At 40.2% G+C, this 15387-nt stretch overlaps 1 protein-coding gene across 2 annotated transcripts in view; it reads right to left on the bottom strand.

The window, feature by feature from the left end:
- Prdm5 (PR/SET domain 5) overlaps positions 1-7344 on the bottom strand; it is a 162160-nt gene extending 154816 nt beyond the window's left edge. Inside the window, 1 exon segment of one of the 2 annotated variants that reach the window (NM_001427515.1) lies at positions 7113-7344. In NM_001427515.1, coding sequence (NP_001414444.1) covers positions 7113-7205 — 93 coding nt within the window. In that variant the 5' untranslated portion in view covers positions 7206-7344. 2 annotated transcript variants of the gene reach the window in all.
- Positions 7345-15387: the final 8043 nt, after the last annotated feature.

Below are 15387 nucleotides of genomic sequence, written 5' to 3'. Positions count from 1 at the left end.
GTGATGCATAGAGCAGTGGTCTAGCTAATGAAATTTCAGAATCAGATGATATTAGAAGTTTGACTGGAGACAGTCCTAATATTTTAGTAAAGAGTATGACTGCCTTTTACTCATACCCTAAGAACTTGCCTATCGTTGTAAAAATATAAAAATAAAAAAGGTTGTCTTTTACCCCGCTGGGTCCACACCACAGTGCCCCAAGATATCTGCTAGATATCGTGGCAGAAACACATCCCAGCCACACACTTTCTTACACTCAAACCCTCACATAAAAGAACACACAACACAATAATCTTAGATCCAATTGATAAGATATAATTGCCCAGTTAAACATACAAAGCCCGGTACCATCCATCCCTTAGGAATATTAATAACAACCTGTAAATACACAGAGCAGAATCTTAACATCACCTGCCATATTGTCCTGCCAAGGCTTCTCCCTCTCTCCTATCTCCTGTCTCCTCCCTGTCTCCTCCTTTTTCCTCAATGACAGGCCTCCTTCTATCCTGTACCTGCCCTTCACCTGCACTTTACAAATTCCTTGGGGAGGTGGTTCTGGTGAAGTCACCAGGGTTCTGAGTACAGAGTAGGCAGCTGTCCTTGGGGCAGTGGAATTAGCATCAAAATACAGATAACTTCAGGGCAAACCACAACACTTGCCCATGGCTAAATTTGAAAGGATTATTTCTTTGGTGGAAGGCATTCCAAGACAGTATGATGATTAGTCTGTGTCATGGTTATTAGTGGTGATGCTGATGTACATCTACAATGACAAAGAGCAAGTGGGTAAAAGGAATATCAAATACAGTTTGTAGAGAAAAAAATTAGCAGTAGGAAGATTAATGCTGTACCTTAGACATGTGCTGGAGAAGAGCCTGTGATTCTTAAAGAGATTAGTACCATTAAGGAAAGGTCTGCTCTACACAAAATGAAGGGAGCCCACAGGGCAAAACCTCATCCAGTGAATCTCTAATCTATGAAAAAAAAAAAAAAAAAAAGAGAAAGCCTAAGAGGCTGAATGTTTCTGAGAACTGCTTTAACATACAAAACGTATCACTAAATATAGAGTTTAAGGGAGCCAATGTCCATCCCAAGTAGGCAACCAAACTTGGCATTGTTACCTATAGAAAATTAGCTTTCTATTTAGGGGGAAATGGCTTTGTAGACACAAAAAATACAAGAGTGAGGGATCAGAGATTCAAACTGTATGGTTTAAAATAGCTGCTCAGACTAGGTCATGTAAGGAGGCCATAAGATGGCATTACATAAAGGCGTGAAGGCTAAGCCTGAGTTTCAGGCTTAGAAAAGATGTACGTTGCAGGAGGCAAAGCTGGAGGGCATAGAGCCATCTAACACCTTTAAAACTAAAGTCTTAGACAGTGGAATTAGAGCTACAGGATTTCATATTTGCTCTCTTGACTCTTGGTCTCACTTTATTCCAGTCTTTCCTCAGTATATCTTCATTATTCTTTTTGCCAGTATATGTTGGAAATAAATAACTCACTTTTTTTTTATTTAACTGGGATCCACACTTAAGAGGTTGCTTTGTGTCTCAGAAGAATCTTTGGGCTTTGAACTTGTTGAACGTCTTGAAACTGTTTGGGGCTATGAAAAATTTGATAATCAATGAAGTCCATTTTTGCATCATGAGATGGCCATGAGCCTATGGGGGCCAAGGGGTAGAATGTGATAGTTTGAAGGAAAAATCCTGCCCATAGGCTCATGTGTTTGAACTCATGGTACCTGGTTGGTGGCATTATTTGAGGAGGCTGTGAACCTTTGGGATGTGTAGCCTTGCTATGAGAAATCCATCACTGGGGGTGAGCTTTCAGAATACACAGTCATGCTCCACTTACAGTTTACTTTCTCTGCCTTCGGTGAGTGTCTCTAAGTGTCCTGCTCTGGCTGCTTGCCACAGTTATGAACTCTATTTGTGGAACTATAAGCCAAAATAAACTCCTTCCATAGGTCACTTCTGTGTATGATGTCTTAATCACAAAAAAAGTAACCAGTACAGTAAATATCAATGACCCTCGTTTTGCTTTTTATTGTTCTAAAAAGCAATTGCTGATCTAAATGAAAAATGTGTAACTAAAGTCTACACACAGAATAAAATGCATGACAATAATGAACACAGGTGGGAGGTAGGGCGAGTGTATTTTCATCCTGATGCCTCTGACGTGTCTCAGTTACCTAACAGACATCTTAAAAAACCACCTTGAAATGGAACTCACGCTGCTCTACAACCATCCATCTCTTCAAACTTGCTCCACACAAACTCCTCATCTCAGTTAATGACTAACGGTCCAATCCTTTCAGAATCTCAGGCTAAACCATTGAAAACTGCCCTGGTACTTCTTGTCCTCTTTCACTCTACCATATTCTGTCCCCTCTGCCTTCAAAACACACTATCAGAGCTGTCACTTAGTCTGAATCTCATCCCCCACCCCCATAGATTACAGCTAAATAAATCCTAGTTAATCTCTGTTTATTCAGTTTTTCCATGACAGAGCATGCTCAAAGCTGCAGCCAGAGTAATCCTTGATAAACATACAGCCCTCCTCTACAGGTAGGTCTCCAATACATTCAATTAATGCCACTCTTCAGCTGCCTGATATGCTCTAGGAAATGTGGGTCTCCTTCAACTGTCCTCCCTTTGTTAAGTCATACATCCTTAAGGTATTGTAGGATCTGCCCTAGCTCACTCCTAGAATGACACACTAGACTCCTTGGAAACCAAGGCAAAGCAAGTTTGCCTGTCTGAGGATTTCAGACTAAATTGTTCCCTACCAAGAATGTTCTTATTTGGCTGGTTTCCTACTATCCTTCAAACCACTGTTCAAATCTCACTTTAATGAAAATTAACTAGAATAATTAATTTATGCCATTCCTCAGTTATGTACCAGCCAACCAGACCCACATACACATACAATGGAGTTTTCATTCTGCCATACACAATGAAATGATATAATCTGTAGGCTAATCAATGGAATTTGGAGACTATAGTGCTTCATGAAACAAGCCAAGCCCAGAAAGATGAGTATCACATGTGTTGTTTCATATGCCAAATTTATACGTAAAGAAATAATAAGACCTCAAAGTATAAGCAGGTTTATTTAACAAAATGAAAATCAGTGGGGAAAGACAAAAGTCAAGAGAGGACCAAGGAGACCAGTGTAGTCAAAGTATATGACAACCATGCATGAAAATACCACAATGAAACTCATTATTTTATGCAATTAACATGGCCTACTTTAAAAAACAACTGCTAAAATAATTATAGTACAAGAGTCAATGTACATAAATTAGAGGAATTATTCACAGGATACTGCTGAATAACAAATGTTCCATTTTAAAGATAAATAACAATATATCATCATATATTCTTATATCGTCATATACATTTATATTTCTTACATATTATATATTTATGTTTTATATATTCTCATATGTCCTTTATGTTATATACTTATACATTACATAAAAAGTCATAATACAGTAAAATAATCTTTGTATTTGAGTGTATTTATGAACTTAACATTTTATGACTACAGAGAAAAGCCTTTTTAGTAGAAAGAGTACAAGCCGATTGACTATTCCTAATCTGGACTATGAAAAACCAAGTGTTCTGGATTCCAGAGGTCAGGGGAGGGTATTCTATAGCTATAGATATATAGACAGATAGATATATAAATATGTGTGCTAAATAGAGAATTCACTTTTCATATTCCCTTTACACTGTCTGAAGGTGACTTCATACAATCATAAGTATGTTCCCTTTCTGGTATCACATAGACAAACAAAAGGTTTCACCTTTCAAATTTTACATTAGGGATCCTCAACTCATATGTGGAATGAGCTGAGTTCAAATCTGATGAACTAACTGCCTTAGTGTGGATAGACCTTGCCCTAGCGTCAGTTCTGTGTCACCTAGGAAGCAAGGTTTTGCTGTGTGGCTTCAGTAAAGAACTGAGAAAAGCACCATAATTGCTCTGTCACTCACCCTCTATCTCCTAACACAGATAGCTCCTAACAATTGCAACAGCTTCATAATGTATTAGCCACGCTATATTAAATTATAAACAAATTATTGGTAGTTGCTAGCATCACAGAAGCGAAACAAAAAGTTTCAGTGAAAACATCGGTTTAAATGGCTCTATGATGTATCTCTCAAAGTCTGTGAGCACAGCAGGAAACATAAAGCCTCACTGGATCCCCAAGGTGATACCTGACTGTATAAACAGGGAGACAGTGTCACTGCAGTGATTCTATTTCCAGATTAATGACTTAACATCAGCCACCAGAAAATGTAATAAACATCTACTGGCAGAGTTTCAGCCCTAAGATAAAAATCCATTTAGAGAGGTCACCTTCAAAAGTAATCAGCAAAATACATTCATACACAAATTCTAGTCTTCCGGTATTAACATGGTAATCTTTCCTCTGCTTGCTTTTCTCTTTTGGGATGTTTGTGTTTGTTTGTTTGTGTGTGTGTGTGTGTGTGTGTGTGTGTGTGTGTGTGTGCGCGTGAATGTTTGTTATGTTTTGGTTGTATGTTTTCCTCCAAACTTCACATTTCAAAGGTATTCAAAATACCTTTATTTTTGTATTCTATTTTTTACAAACTGGGTATTAAACTTATTCTCATTAACGATTTTTTTTCATGAGAAATAAGAGTCTCCATGGTCTGAGAGACAGGGAGTTGACTGTTGATAGTGGGGGAGGCATGGGAACGTGACAGACAGTTATAAATCTCTGCTGTGCACACCCACACCATGATAATGTGTGGAATAGATCACCTATGATGTTCTTTAAAATGTCATTATTTGTGACCTAGTAAATCCTAGTCTTTCCTAGTTTTACTCCAAAACTCACTTTCTCTTCCCCTTCCCTTAGTTAAAGGGGCATAGCCAGGCTTTAATACATGAATGTTGCCTTGGTAAACAATCAAGTGTCAGTACTTCCTGCAAACAAAGTAAGGCATAACCCGCAAAGGGGTGGGTCTGGAAAAATAAGGGATGCTTTCCCAAACAACCTGTAGAAGGTACAAATATGGTGTTTCCTTGGTTTCTTGGAAGATTTCCTCCAGTCGATTCTGGATTCCAGTCTCTGAACTCTAAATCAACAGAGAACTTGAGTCTCAATCACTTTGCAAAACAGAAGATTTATATAAGTGCACCGGCTATAAAAGTATGATATAGCACCTGTTGTTGGCAGCACATGGTCTAAAGTGATCTAAATCTTGCAATTTGTTTAGAAGAACATGAGGATTTTTAATGGAGGTCCTTAACATAGCTCCAATCACAGCTGTTATTATCTCAGACCTCTTGAAATATATTCAGGAAAGATTTCCACGGGTGACTTGGAAAATAATTAAGAGAAGAGGCATGGTGAAATAGGTAAGGCATGTAAGACCATTCAGTTTCATCTCACAATTCAGTTAAAATCTGCTCTGTGGCTTCAGCTTTGTCCTCAGTGTACAGGGGAGGGAAAAGCTGATGCACAGGCATCAGTGAAGCTCTCCACAACCTTGTGATTGAATATCTTGGAATAATAATTTTACTCTGTCAAAAATAGTAAGCCATTTGTGTAAGCCATATTCTGCATGGTCATCATGCTAGATGTTATCTGAGTGAAAATCTGTGGGTTCGTTTAAGTTATATTAGCAGCAGAAGATGAATGCCTACCAATGTTGCAACATTATAGCTCCAGATACTTCATCCCACACCAAGTAGTAATGACAACACAAGGACAAGACAATGTCAAAGAGAATGCACTGACCAACTACCAAAAATCGTCTGAGTAAAGCAAAAGAAGTATTAGGCAGTAATTCTTACTTTTGAACAACTGTCTGGGGCCCTACTATTCATGAGCACAAAATGATTCTTAACTATAGTAATACCAGAAACCTGGTAGCCCATTTAGGAGTTTTCACTCTATAAGACTAAAACAGAAGCATAATGTCAACGGTACATGGGAGTCATTTGATGATGGGTATACTTGGCTTTGCAAGACTGCTGATGACGTTTGGTCATTTGGCAATATCTATCCAATTCAACACCAAATTGAATGAAGTATTAACCCCTGTGTTTTGTTTGTCTACATTTAGTGTGTGTGTGTGTGTGTGTGTGTGTGTGTGTGTGTGTGTGTGTGTGTTTTGCCAGTTGAGCAATGGAAACTTCTTGTAGGTCATGTTGTGAACCCAGAGCTATGTTCACACGCTATCCTTTGAACCTCTGCTTTTCTAAGTATCTGCTAACAAGGCAAAGCCAAAACATCGAAGAGGAGAGGCTGGGAACGTGTCAGGGGCAAGGTTTATAAAGCATGTTGTTCCATAACAGAATGTTCTAGAAAGAGCATGTTTTCCATTCAGAAACCATGGGTTTGAAGTTTAATTCATTAACTCACCAGGTTGTCTAACTGCAGAATTCCTCAGCTCACCTCTGAAATGATAACTAAAAGTTGGTTCCAGAGACTATTGAGGGGAAAGTCAAATGATACATATGGACAAAATACCAGGCATGGGCCCTGCTCAGTTAACCTTGGCTCTGGTTACTCTGGGTGCTTCTGCCCTGCCTCCTGTAGTTCGTTTCAAGTCTGCTAACCCACAGTAGCTCAAGCCACCACGTTTTAAAATTGTAACTTAAGATTTGGAGTGCTCTGGTATCCTGTTTTCTAGATCTCTGCAAGGAACAGCCAACATCTGTAGTGCATCATCACACAGACAGGGTAACCTGTGCTTAACCTGATCCCATGTCTGTGCAGTCCTGGAAGATGACCCAATACCAGAATAAAATTCAAAAACGCAAAGAAAATAGGCTGAAGATGCAGATATCACCCCCAGAATGGCAATGGGGAAGGCCTCCTTTCTGAGGCTCCCAGGCCTGCGGTGGGCTGCAAGCTGCCAGGGCCCATCTGCACAAGGAGTGGTATGACCAGATTGCCAACTGTTCAGAATTCAGGAGCCACCCGGCTCTGGGCCCGGGTAGACTGCAGCCCATGGAAGCCTCTCGCCACAGCCGCGGAGGGCAGCAGGATCACCGGCTCCCTACAGGCCCGCGCTCCCCGCAGGCCCTGGGACGTGGCGCGGCCTGCGCCGGTCGCTCACCCACCTTGCGCACGCGACGGGCCGTGTAGAGCCCCATCCCGTCCTGGACCCGGGACGACTTCAGGGCGAACCTGTCTGGTACATACATGCCCAGCATCCTCCCCTGCTCCGCCGCGCTCCGGTGGCGCCGCACGTGCAGATGAGGTGCGGGCCAGGGGCGGCCGGGAGGAGGAAATGAGCTCGGCTCCCAGAATCCCCACCTCCCTCCTCGGCTCCCCGCGGCCTGGCCCCTCCTCGGCCGGGGCAGGCGCGGCCGAAGCGGTGGGGCGCCCAGGCCACCGGGCCCCGCTGATTGGCCCAAAGTTTGTGGCGCCGGCTGGAAGTCTCAAACCCCAGGCTCTGGAGGCTCCAGCTCCGGGATGAGGATGATCCTGAAGCCACACCGACAGCCTCCTCACCATCTCTGCCTTTGTCAGAGGTTTCTGACATCTCCTCAAATGCAGAATGAAATGGGCCTTCGCGTCTCCAAAAACAGCCTTTTGCTGTTCACAGCTGAGACCAAACCAGAAGGTCTGGGAGACCTTTGGGTCTTAGTGGCTGTGTGTTCCGAGGGTTGAACTAAGGAGAGGCCAAGGAGTATACTCTATTTCAAGATGAGAATTGGATGCGTTTAAGTAATTTGGCGAGAAGTCTTCTGGAAAGTGATTATTACTTTCCAAGGCCTGTTACCAGACTTGTTCAGGTCAGACCCCGAGCCTTTCCATTCCAAATTCAACAAGACTGGTCCACCAGTCCTTAACAAACCAGTTAGCCTGGTGGTGGTGGTGTTGTTGTTGTTGTTGTTGTTGTTGTTGACGACTTGACCCAAGCGCGAGTCCTCTGGGAAGCCAGAACTTAAATTGAGAACATACATGTCCCCATCAGATTCCTCTGTAGGAAGTCTGTGGCATATTTTCTTGATAAATGATTGATGTGGCCTAGGCCCACTGTAGATGGTGCCATCCCTGGGTCACGTGATCCTAGGTTGTATTTTTTAAAAAAGCAAACTGAGCAAGCCATAAGGAGCAAGCAGTATTCTGTTCTGGTTTCCGCTTCAGTCCTTGCTTCTATGTTCCTGCCTTGAGTTCTTGGTCCTGGCTTTTTTCAATGATAGACTAAGATGGGAAATATAAGCCTCCCCGCCCCCAAAAAGTCCTTTCCTCCCAACGTTGCTGTTGGCCAGAACGTTTTATCACAGAAAATAGAAATCAAAGTAGAAAGCAGAGTAGCTGTTGGAAGGACAATAAAGGATACTGGCCGATGTGACTACTCTTGGAAGAGGAATAAACAGAGAGAAACAATAACTCCTCTAGAGCTGACTTTAGGACCCTGCCCTGAAATTTAGTTTAAATAGAGGGCAAGAAACATTTGTCAAAAAGATTGGTCAAAGTGTTGATTACACGTATAGAATCATCATTTTAGCTCTAGCCTTCCTGGCAAGATAGTCTGAGAAGTCATCAGAACTTTGTAAAATCTGTCCCTGGGGGAAAAGCTTTTCAAGTGGCCCAGCCTTCTTTCAACATGAGATCTTTGGGAAATCCCTGGGGTCCATTGTTTCTGTGGTCTGATTGGCAAGTAGGGGAGTGAGGCAAAGGGTCTGGACAATGTTCTAAATACTACCTTAGCCTGGCTCATTTTCTGAGTTCTTGAGCATTATTCTTCAAATTCTTCTCTTCAATATTGTAGTGTGCCCATACATTCCAGATCTACCTTGACGCCTTTTGTTCTACATCTTGGCTTGTCGGAATAAAGCAGCTACCAGTCTTGCCTCCTATTTGGTGTTGGACAGTTGGTGGCATCTACTTGCACAAATGTAGAGACATTCACATCCAATGTGGAGCCAAAGACTGTTGAATAACAGGATAAGACACAGTATGAGCACCAGAGTTTCACAGTATGGATGTTGCCTTCCAGCAGGGCACAGCCAGCTCTCTACCCATTCATCTAGATACCATGTGCCCAAGTGAGAAGTCCACGGTTTTTGAACTGCTTTTATACTTGTCTATTTCAAAAAACTCCAGAATCATCAGTATCTACTGTCAAGAATTTGGCTACAGATTGCATACCATGTTGTAGTAACAAATGAAGTATTCTTATCATGGGGTGCTGTGAAGATCTATGACAACGATTCAGAAATATTGATCCCAAGGAAGAAAGATGATAAACTGAATAGATATGGGCATCACACATGCATGCATTGAATGAGAAAGCAATTACAAGTGGCTGGAACCAAAACGAGTTACTGTTTAACAAAGAAAGCTGAAGCACAAATCAGTGCTCATCTCAGGGTAAAGCTAGTGCTGTTCACCGGGTGCAGTGTGCCCTGACAGGAAGGCAGAGGAATGTGGGAGAAACACTAGAGCAAGCTCTCATATTCTTGGTGCCAAGAATGTGCCATCCAACTACAAGTTGTATGTATCTATAATCTTAAAGATCAGCATGAAGAGAGCAGACAGAATTGGTGAAGCATATAGTCAGCTAGGTTTTAAAAGTAGTTTTGTGTTGACCCAGACATTCCAATGAGAGGAAGAAGGTCCAATGTAACAAATGCCTCAAATATGTATTTAATGGAAGCCTGAACAAATTCCTAACCAAACTTTCTAGGAAGAAAGACATCTTTTCAGAACTTATGATCAGGTTTCTCTTAGGCAAAGAACTAAATATATCTGGCAGTACTTAACTTCTTTACAAACCAACATAACACAACCAGAAATATTATACCTTTATGGTTAAATCAGAGATAGGATCCTCCAAAGAGAGCTTAAAAAGATAAAGCACTCCTAAGACCCAAACCCATTCCTGGAGCCAGCCTAAAGAAATGGACTGCTTCCCCAACTCCAGTGGTAGATTATCTACAAAATGCTGCAGTCTGCATTTCTCTCTAAACATGTTTTGGGTACCCAACCTAAAATTACCTACTTAGCCTGACCTACTACATTCCTACTTCCACAACAGGTGTACTTCACATGAGATTAACAGTACCTCTAGGATAGATTGAGAGCTCTCTCTCTCTCTCTCTCTCTCTCTCTCTCTCTCTCTCTCTCTCCTCTAGTCCCCTCATGCCCCTCTGTCCCTCACATCCTCCTACTCCTTCAGAAGCAAGCTGAAAATATGATTGTCTATGTCAACTGTTTTAATTTTAATATGTAATGTCTCCTCAAAACTCATGTTGAAAATTTTTGGGAAGTGATTGGAAAATGAAGGTTCTGGCCTAGTCAACGGATTCATTCATAGACATATTCATTATCCAGTGCTACTATTAGAAGCTGGTTGAAGTTAAAAGATAGGACAAAGTAAGGCATTAAATGGGCATTCTCCTAAAAGGACATTAAGGTCCCTCTTCCTCTTTCTCTGATCCCTGGAGGCCAAGGTGACAGCTTTTCTTCACCATGCACTTTACAGCAAGATGCCTCTGTGGCATGAATGTGATGGAGTCATGAAACCTCCGAGCCCATGAAACAAAATCAATTTTGCCTCTCCTTGTTGCATGTCTCCAGTGTTTCCTTTCAGTTATGCAAAGTAGCTAACACATGAGGATAAACACTAAGATACTGTGGTCATGTCAGTTGTTCAAGCCAATTCAGTTACCTGTTCAACAGAAGACGAAGCACGGCTTTCTCCAGGAGGACCCGTAAGATAAAGTCTCATCTCTCAGAATTTCTCTGAACCAAGCAGACATTCATTCTGTTTCACTTTTAAATTCAAAAATCGCCAGAAGTGGGGATATTTGAAAGCATTTATAATTAACTGAAAAGGGCTAATGTTCTTGTACTGATTTCCCCTTTTCCATTGTGAAACAAAAGAGTGACTTGAGCTCTGAGATCTTTTAAAAGGGTGCTACCTTACCCAACTGTATTAACTCATAACACACTGATACAACTTTCAGGTCTGTCTTGATTCACAGTTTCAGTCAATTTGGCGAGTTATGGAGAGAAAGTATGGTAGATCCATCCAGCTCACCTACTGGTAGTTCTGTAAGCAGCAAGAAAATAGGCAGCCTGGAATAATACAGCCAACAAGAACTGACCCCTAGAGGCCTACTCCCTCAGCGTGAGTCACCTTCTGAAAATTTCCAAAAATAGCAGTCCAGTTTCAGACAAAGCATGCATAATTATGAAAGGGTGGAGTTTATCATATATTCAAATCATAAAATAGATAATTCTGAAGAAGTATGGAGTTTTCCAGAACTGTCTGAAGCCATGTATATATGATATAGTACTATCTGATATTTTATTGGTTATATAACACAGAGGCAAGACCAACTTGGAAGTGAGAAAAAGTTTCAATTTTCCTGCTGACTGAAAACTTATGGGCTGAAGCAATGATGCTACCAGCAAGATATTATAAAGATGAAATAGTAGCACTTGTATTATGGGTACAATCAGCAGCTGTCTAAATGAACCTAAAGCCAACTAAACTGGAGGGAATTCATGCCTGAGATATTAAGCCCTACAGAAGAGCCTACTACCATATTTCTAAAGTAATATGGTTTCTAACACATTCTGCAAAATAATCAACATTATACCCATGGGAAAGTTCAGCTCCCACATCTTATCAAACAAGCTTCTTTTTGCAGCAGATAGACACTATTTACAAATATACACAGCCCTTCAAAATGCACAGAATAAATGACCATGGGGTGCAAAACTCCAAGTGAGACATTTATAACTCTTTTTTTTATTAATTTGAGTATTTCTTATATACATTTCGAGTGTTATTCCCTTTCCCGGTTTCCGGGCAAACATCCCCCTCCCCCCTCCCCTTCCTTATGGGTGTTGGCTCAGGAACATAGCAAAAGAGGGACTAAATAGATGGAAGAGTCTTAAAGTACAGAACAACTACTTCATGATAATTTCCTCAGGACAGGACAAATATTTTGCTCACATGAGCTCTCAACAATATGGATGTCTGCAAAAAACAACAACAACAACAACAACAAGAAAAAAAAACTACACAAGGCAACTCAGCACAATGAAGAGCCACAGGTAATCAATGTTGCTATGAAAAGGAGAACCACATTTAGTTTTATTTTTATTGTTTGCTCTTACTGTATTTTAGTGACAAGACTGAAACTATAAACACACACAAATGAGTCAACACTAATTATATAAATTAACTCCTAAAGAAATAAAAGCAGTTAATAAAAGTTTCCCAACCAAAAAAAGCCCAGGACCAGATGGGCTTAGCACAGAATTCTACCAGAATTTCATAGAAGACCTAATACCAATACTGTCCAAACTATTCCAAAAAAATAAAAACAAGAGGAACAATACCTAATTCTTTCTGTGAAGCCACAATTACACTTATACCTAAACCACACAAAGACCCAATGAAGAAAAAGAACTTCAGACAAATTTCCCATATATATCGATGCAAAAATACTCAATATAATTCTCAAAAACTGAATCCAAGAACGCATCAAAACAATCATCTATCAAGATCAAATAGGCTTCATCCCAGGGATGCAGGAATGGTTGAATATATGTAAATCCATAAACATACTCCACTATATAAACAAACTCAAAGAAAAAAAAACACATGATGATCTCATTAGACACTGAGAAAGCATTTGATAAAATTCAACACCCCTTCATGATAAAACTCTTGGAAAGATCAGGCATTCAAGACCTAAACCTAAACATACTAAGAGCAATATACAGCAAACCAGTAGCCAACATCAAAATAAGTGGAGAGAAACTTGAAGCAATCCCAATAAAATCAGGGACTAGACAAGGCTACCTACTCTCTTCCTACCTGTTCAGTATAGTAGCTGAAGCCCTATCCAGAGCAATCAATCAAACAAACAAACAAACAAACAAAAGGAGGTCAAAGGGATACAAATTAGAAAGAAAGGAGTCAAAATATCACTATTTGCGGACAATATGATAATATACCCCAAAGGTTCTATTACAAAACTACTTAGCCTTATAAATAACTTCAGGAAAGTGGCTGGATATAAAATTAACTCTAACAAATCAGTAGACTTCCTCTATTCAAGAATAAACAGGCTGAGAAAGAAATTATGGAACTGACAAACTGCACAATAGTAACAAATAACATAAAATACTTCAGTGTGACTATAGCCAAGCAAGTGAAAGATCTGTATGACAAGAATTTCAAGTCTCTGAAGAGAGAAAATGAAGATCTTAGAAGAGGAAAGGATCTCCCATGCTCATGGATTGGCAGGATTATTATTATAAAAATGGCCATCTTTCCAAAAGCAGTCTACAGATTCAATGCAATGCCCATTAAAATTCCAACTCAATTCTTTGTAGAGCTAGAAAGAGGAATTTGCAAATTCATTTGAAATAACAAAAAGCCCAGGATAACTAAAACAATAAAAGAACTTCTGGGGGAATCACCATCCCTGACCTCAATCTCTATTACAGAGCAATAGTGATAAAAACTGTATGGTATTTGTACAGAGACAAGCAGGTAGATCAATAGAATAGAATTGAAGACCCAGAAATGAACCCACACACCTATGGTCACTTGATCTTTGACAAAGGACTAAAACCATCCAGTGTCAAAAAGATAGCATTTTTCAACACATGGTGCAGGTTCAACTGGTGGTCAGCATGGAGAAGAATGCAAATTGATCCATTCTTATCACCCTGTACAAAGTTTCGGTCCAAATGGATCAAGGACCTCCACATAAAACCAGACACATTCCAACTAATAGAAAAAAATGTGGGAAAGAACCTTGAACATATGGACACTGGAAAATTTTCCTGAAGAGAACAACAATGGCTTATGCTCTAAGATCAAGAATCAACAAGTGGGCCCTTATAAAATCACAAAGCTTCTGTAAGACAAAGGACACTGTCATTAGGACAAAACAGCAACCAACAAATTGGGAAAAGATCTTTACCAATCCACATCCAACAAAGAGCTAATGTCCAATATATAGAAAGAACTCAAAAAGTTAGACTCCAGCGACTCAAATATCCCTATTAAAAATGGGGCATAGAGCTAAACAAAGAATTCTCAGCTGAGGAATATCAAATGACTGAGAAGTACCTAAAGAAATGTTCAAAATCCTTAGTCATCAGGAAAATGCAAATCAAAGCAACCCTGAGATTCCACCTCACACCAGTCAGAATGGCAAAGATGAAAAACTCAGGTGACAGCAGATGCTGGTGAGGATGTGGAGAAAGAGGAACATTCCTCCATTCTTGGTATTGCAAGCTGGTACGACCACTCTGGAAATCAGTCTGGAGGTTCCTCAGAAAATTGGACATTGTACTACCTGAGGACCCAGCTATACCACTCCTGGGCATATACCCAAAAGATGCTCCAACATATAACACAGACACATGCTCCACTATGTTCATAGAAGTGTTATTTATAAATAGCCAGAAGCTGGAAAGAACCCAGATGTCCTTCAACAGAGGAATGGATACAAAAAATGTGGTACATCTATACAATGGAATACTACTCAGCTATTAAAAACAATAACTTCATGAAATTCATAGGCAAATGGATGAAACTAGAAAATATCATCCTGAGTGAGGTAACCAAAGCACAAAAGAACACACATGGTATGTACTCACTCATAAGTGGATATTAGCCCAAAAGCTTAGATTACCCAAGATACAATTCACAGACCACATGAAGCTCAAGAAGAAAGATGACTGAGGTGCAGATGCTTAGTCCTTCTTAAAATGGGGAACAAACTTATGGCACACAATGAAAGCTGTGCTAAGAGAACTCATAGATCTGAGTGTCTGCAGAAAGAAACAGGAGAGAGCATATAATAGCTTGACAGCACACCTATAAGCTCTAGAACAAAAAGAAGCAAATACACCCAGAAGGAGTAGAAGGCAGGAAATAATCAAACTCAGAGCTGAAATCAACCAAGTAGAAACAAAAAGTACCATACAAAGAATCAACAGAACCAAAAGTTGGTTCTTTGAGAAAATCAACAAGATAGATAAACCCTTAGCCAGACTAACGAGAAGACACAGAGAGTGTGTCCAAATTAACAAAATCAGAAATGAAAAGGGATACATAACTACAGAATCAGAGGAAATTCAAAAAAAATCATTAGACCTTACTACAAAAGTCTATATTCAACAAAACTTGAAAATCTGCAGGAAATGGACAATTTCCTAGACAGATACCAGGTACCGAAGTTAAATCAGGAACAGATAAACCAGTTAAACAACCCCATATCTCCTAAAGAAATAGAAGCAGTCATTAAAGGTCTCCCAATGAAAAAGAGCCCAGGTCGAGATGGGTTCAGTGCAGAATTCTATCAGACCTTCATAGAAGACCTCATACCAATACTATCCAAACTA

Source organism: Rattus norvegicus, chromosome 4 (assembly GCF_021556685.1).
Source record: "Rattus norvegicus strain SHRSP/BbbUtx chromosome 4, alternate assembly SHRSP_T2T, whole genome shotgun sequence".
In the NCBI taxonomy this organism is placed as follows: domain Eukaryota; kingdom Metazoa; phylum Chordata; class Mammalia; order Rodentia; family Muridae; genus Rattus; species Rattus norvegicus.
This window is presented reverse-complemented; position numbering and strand designations above follow the sequence as displayed.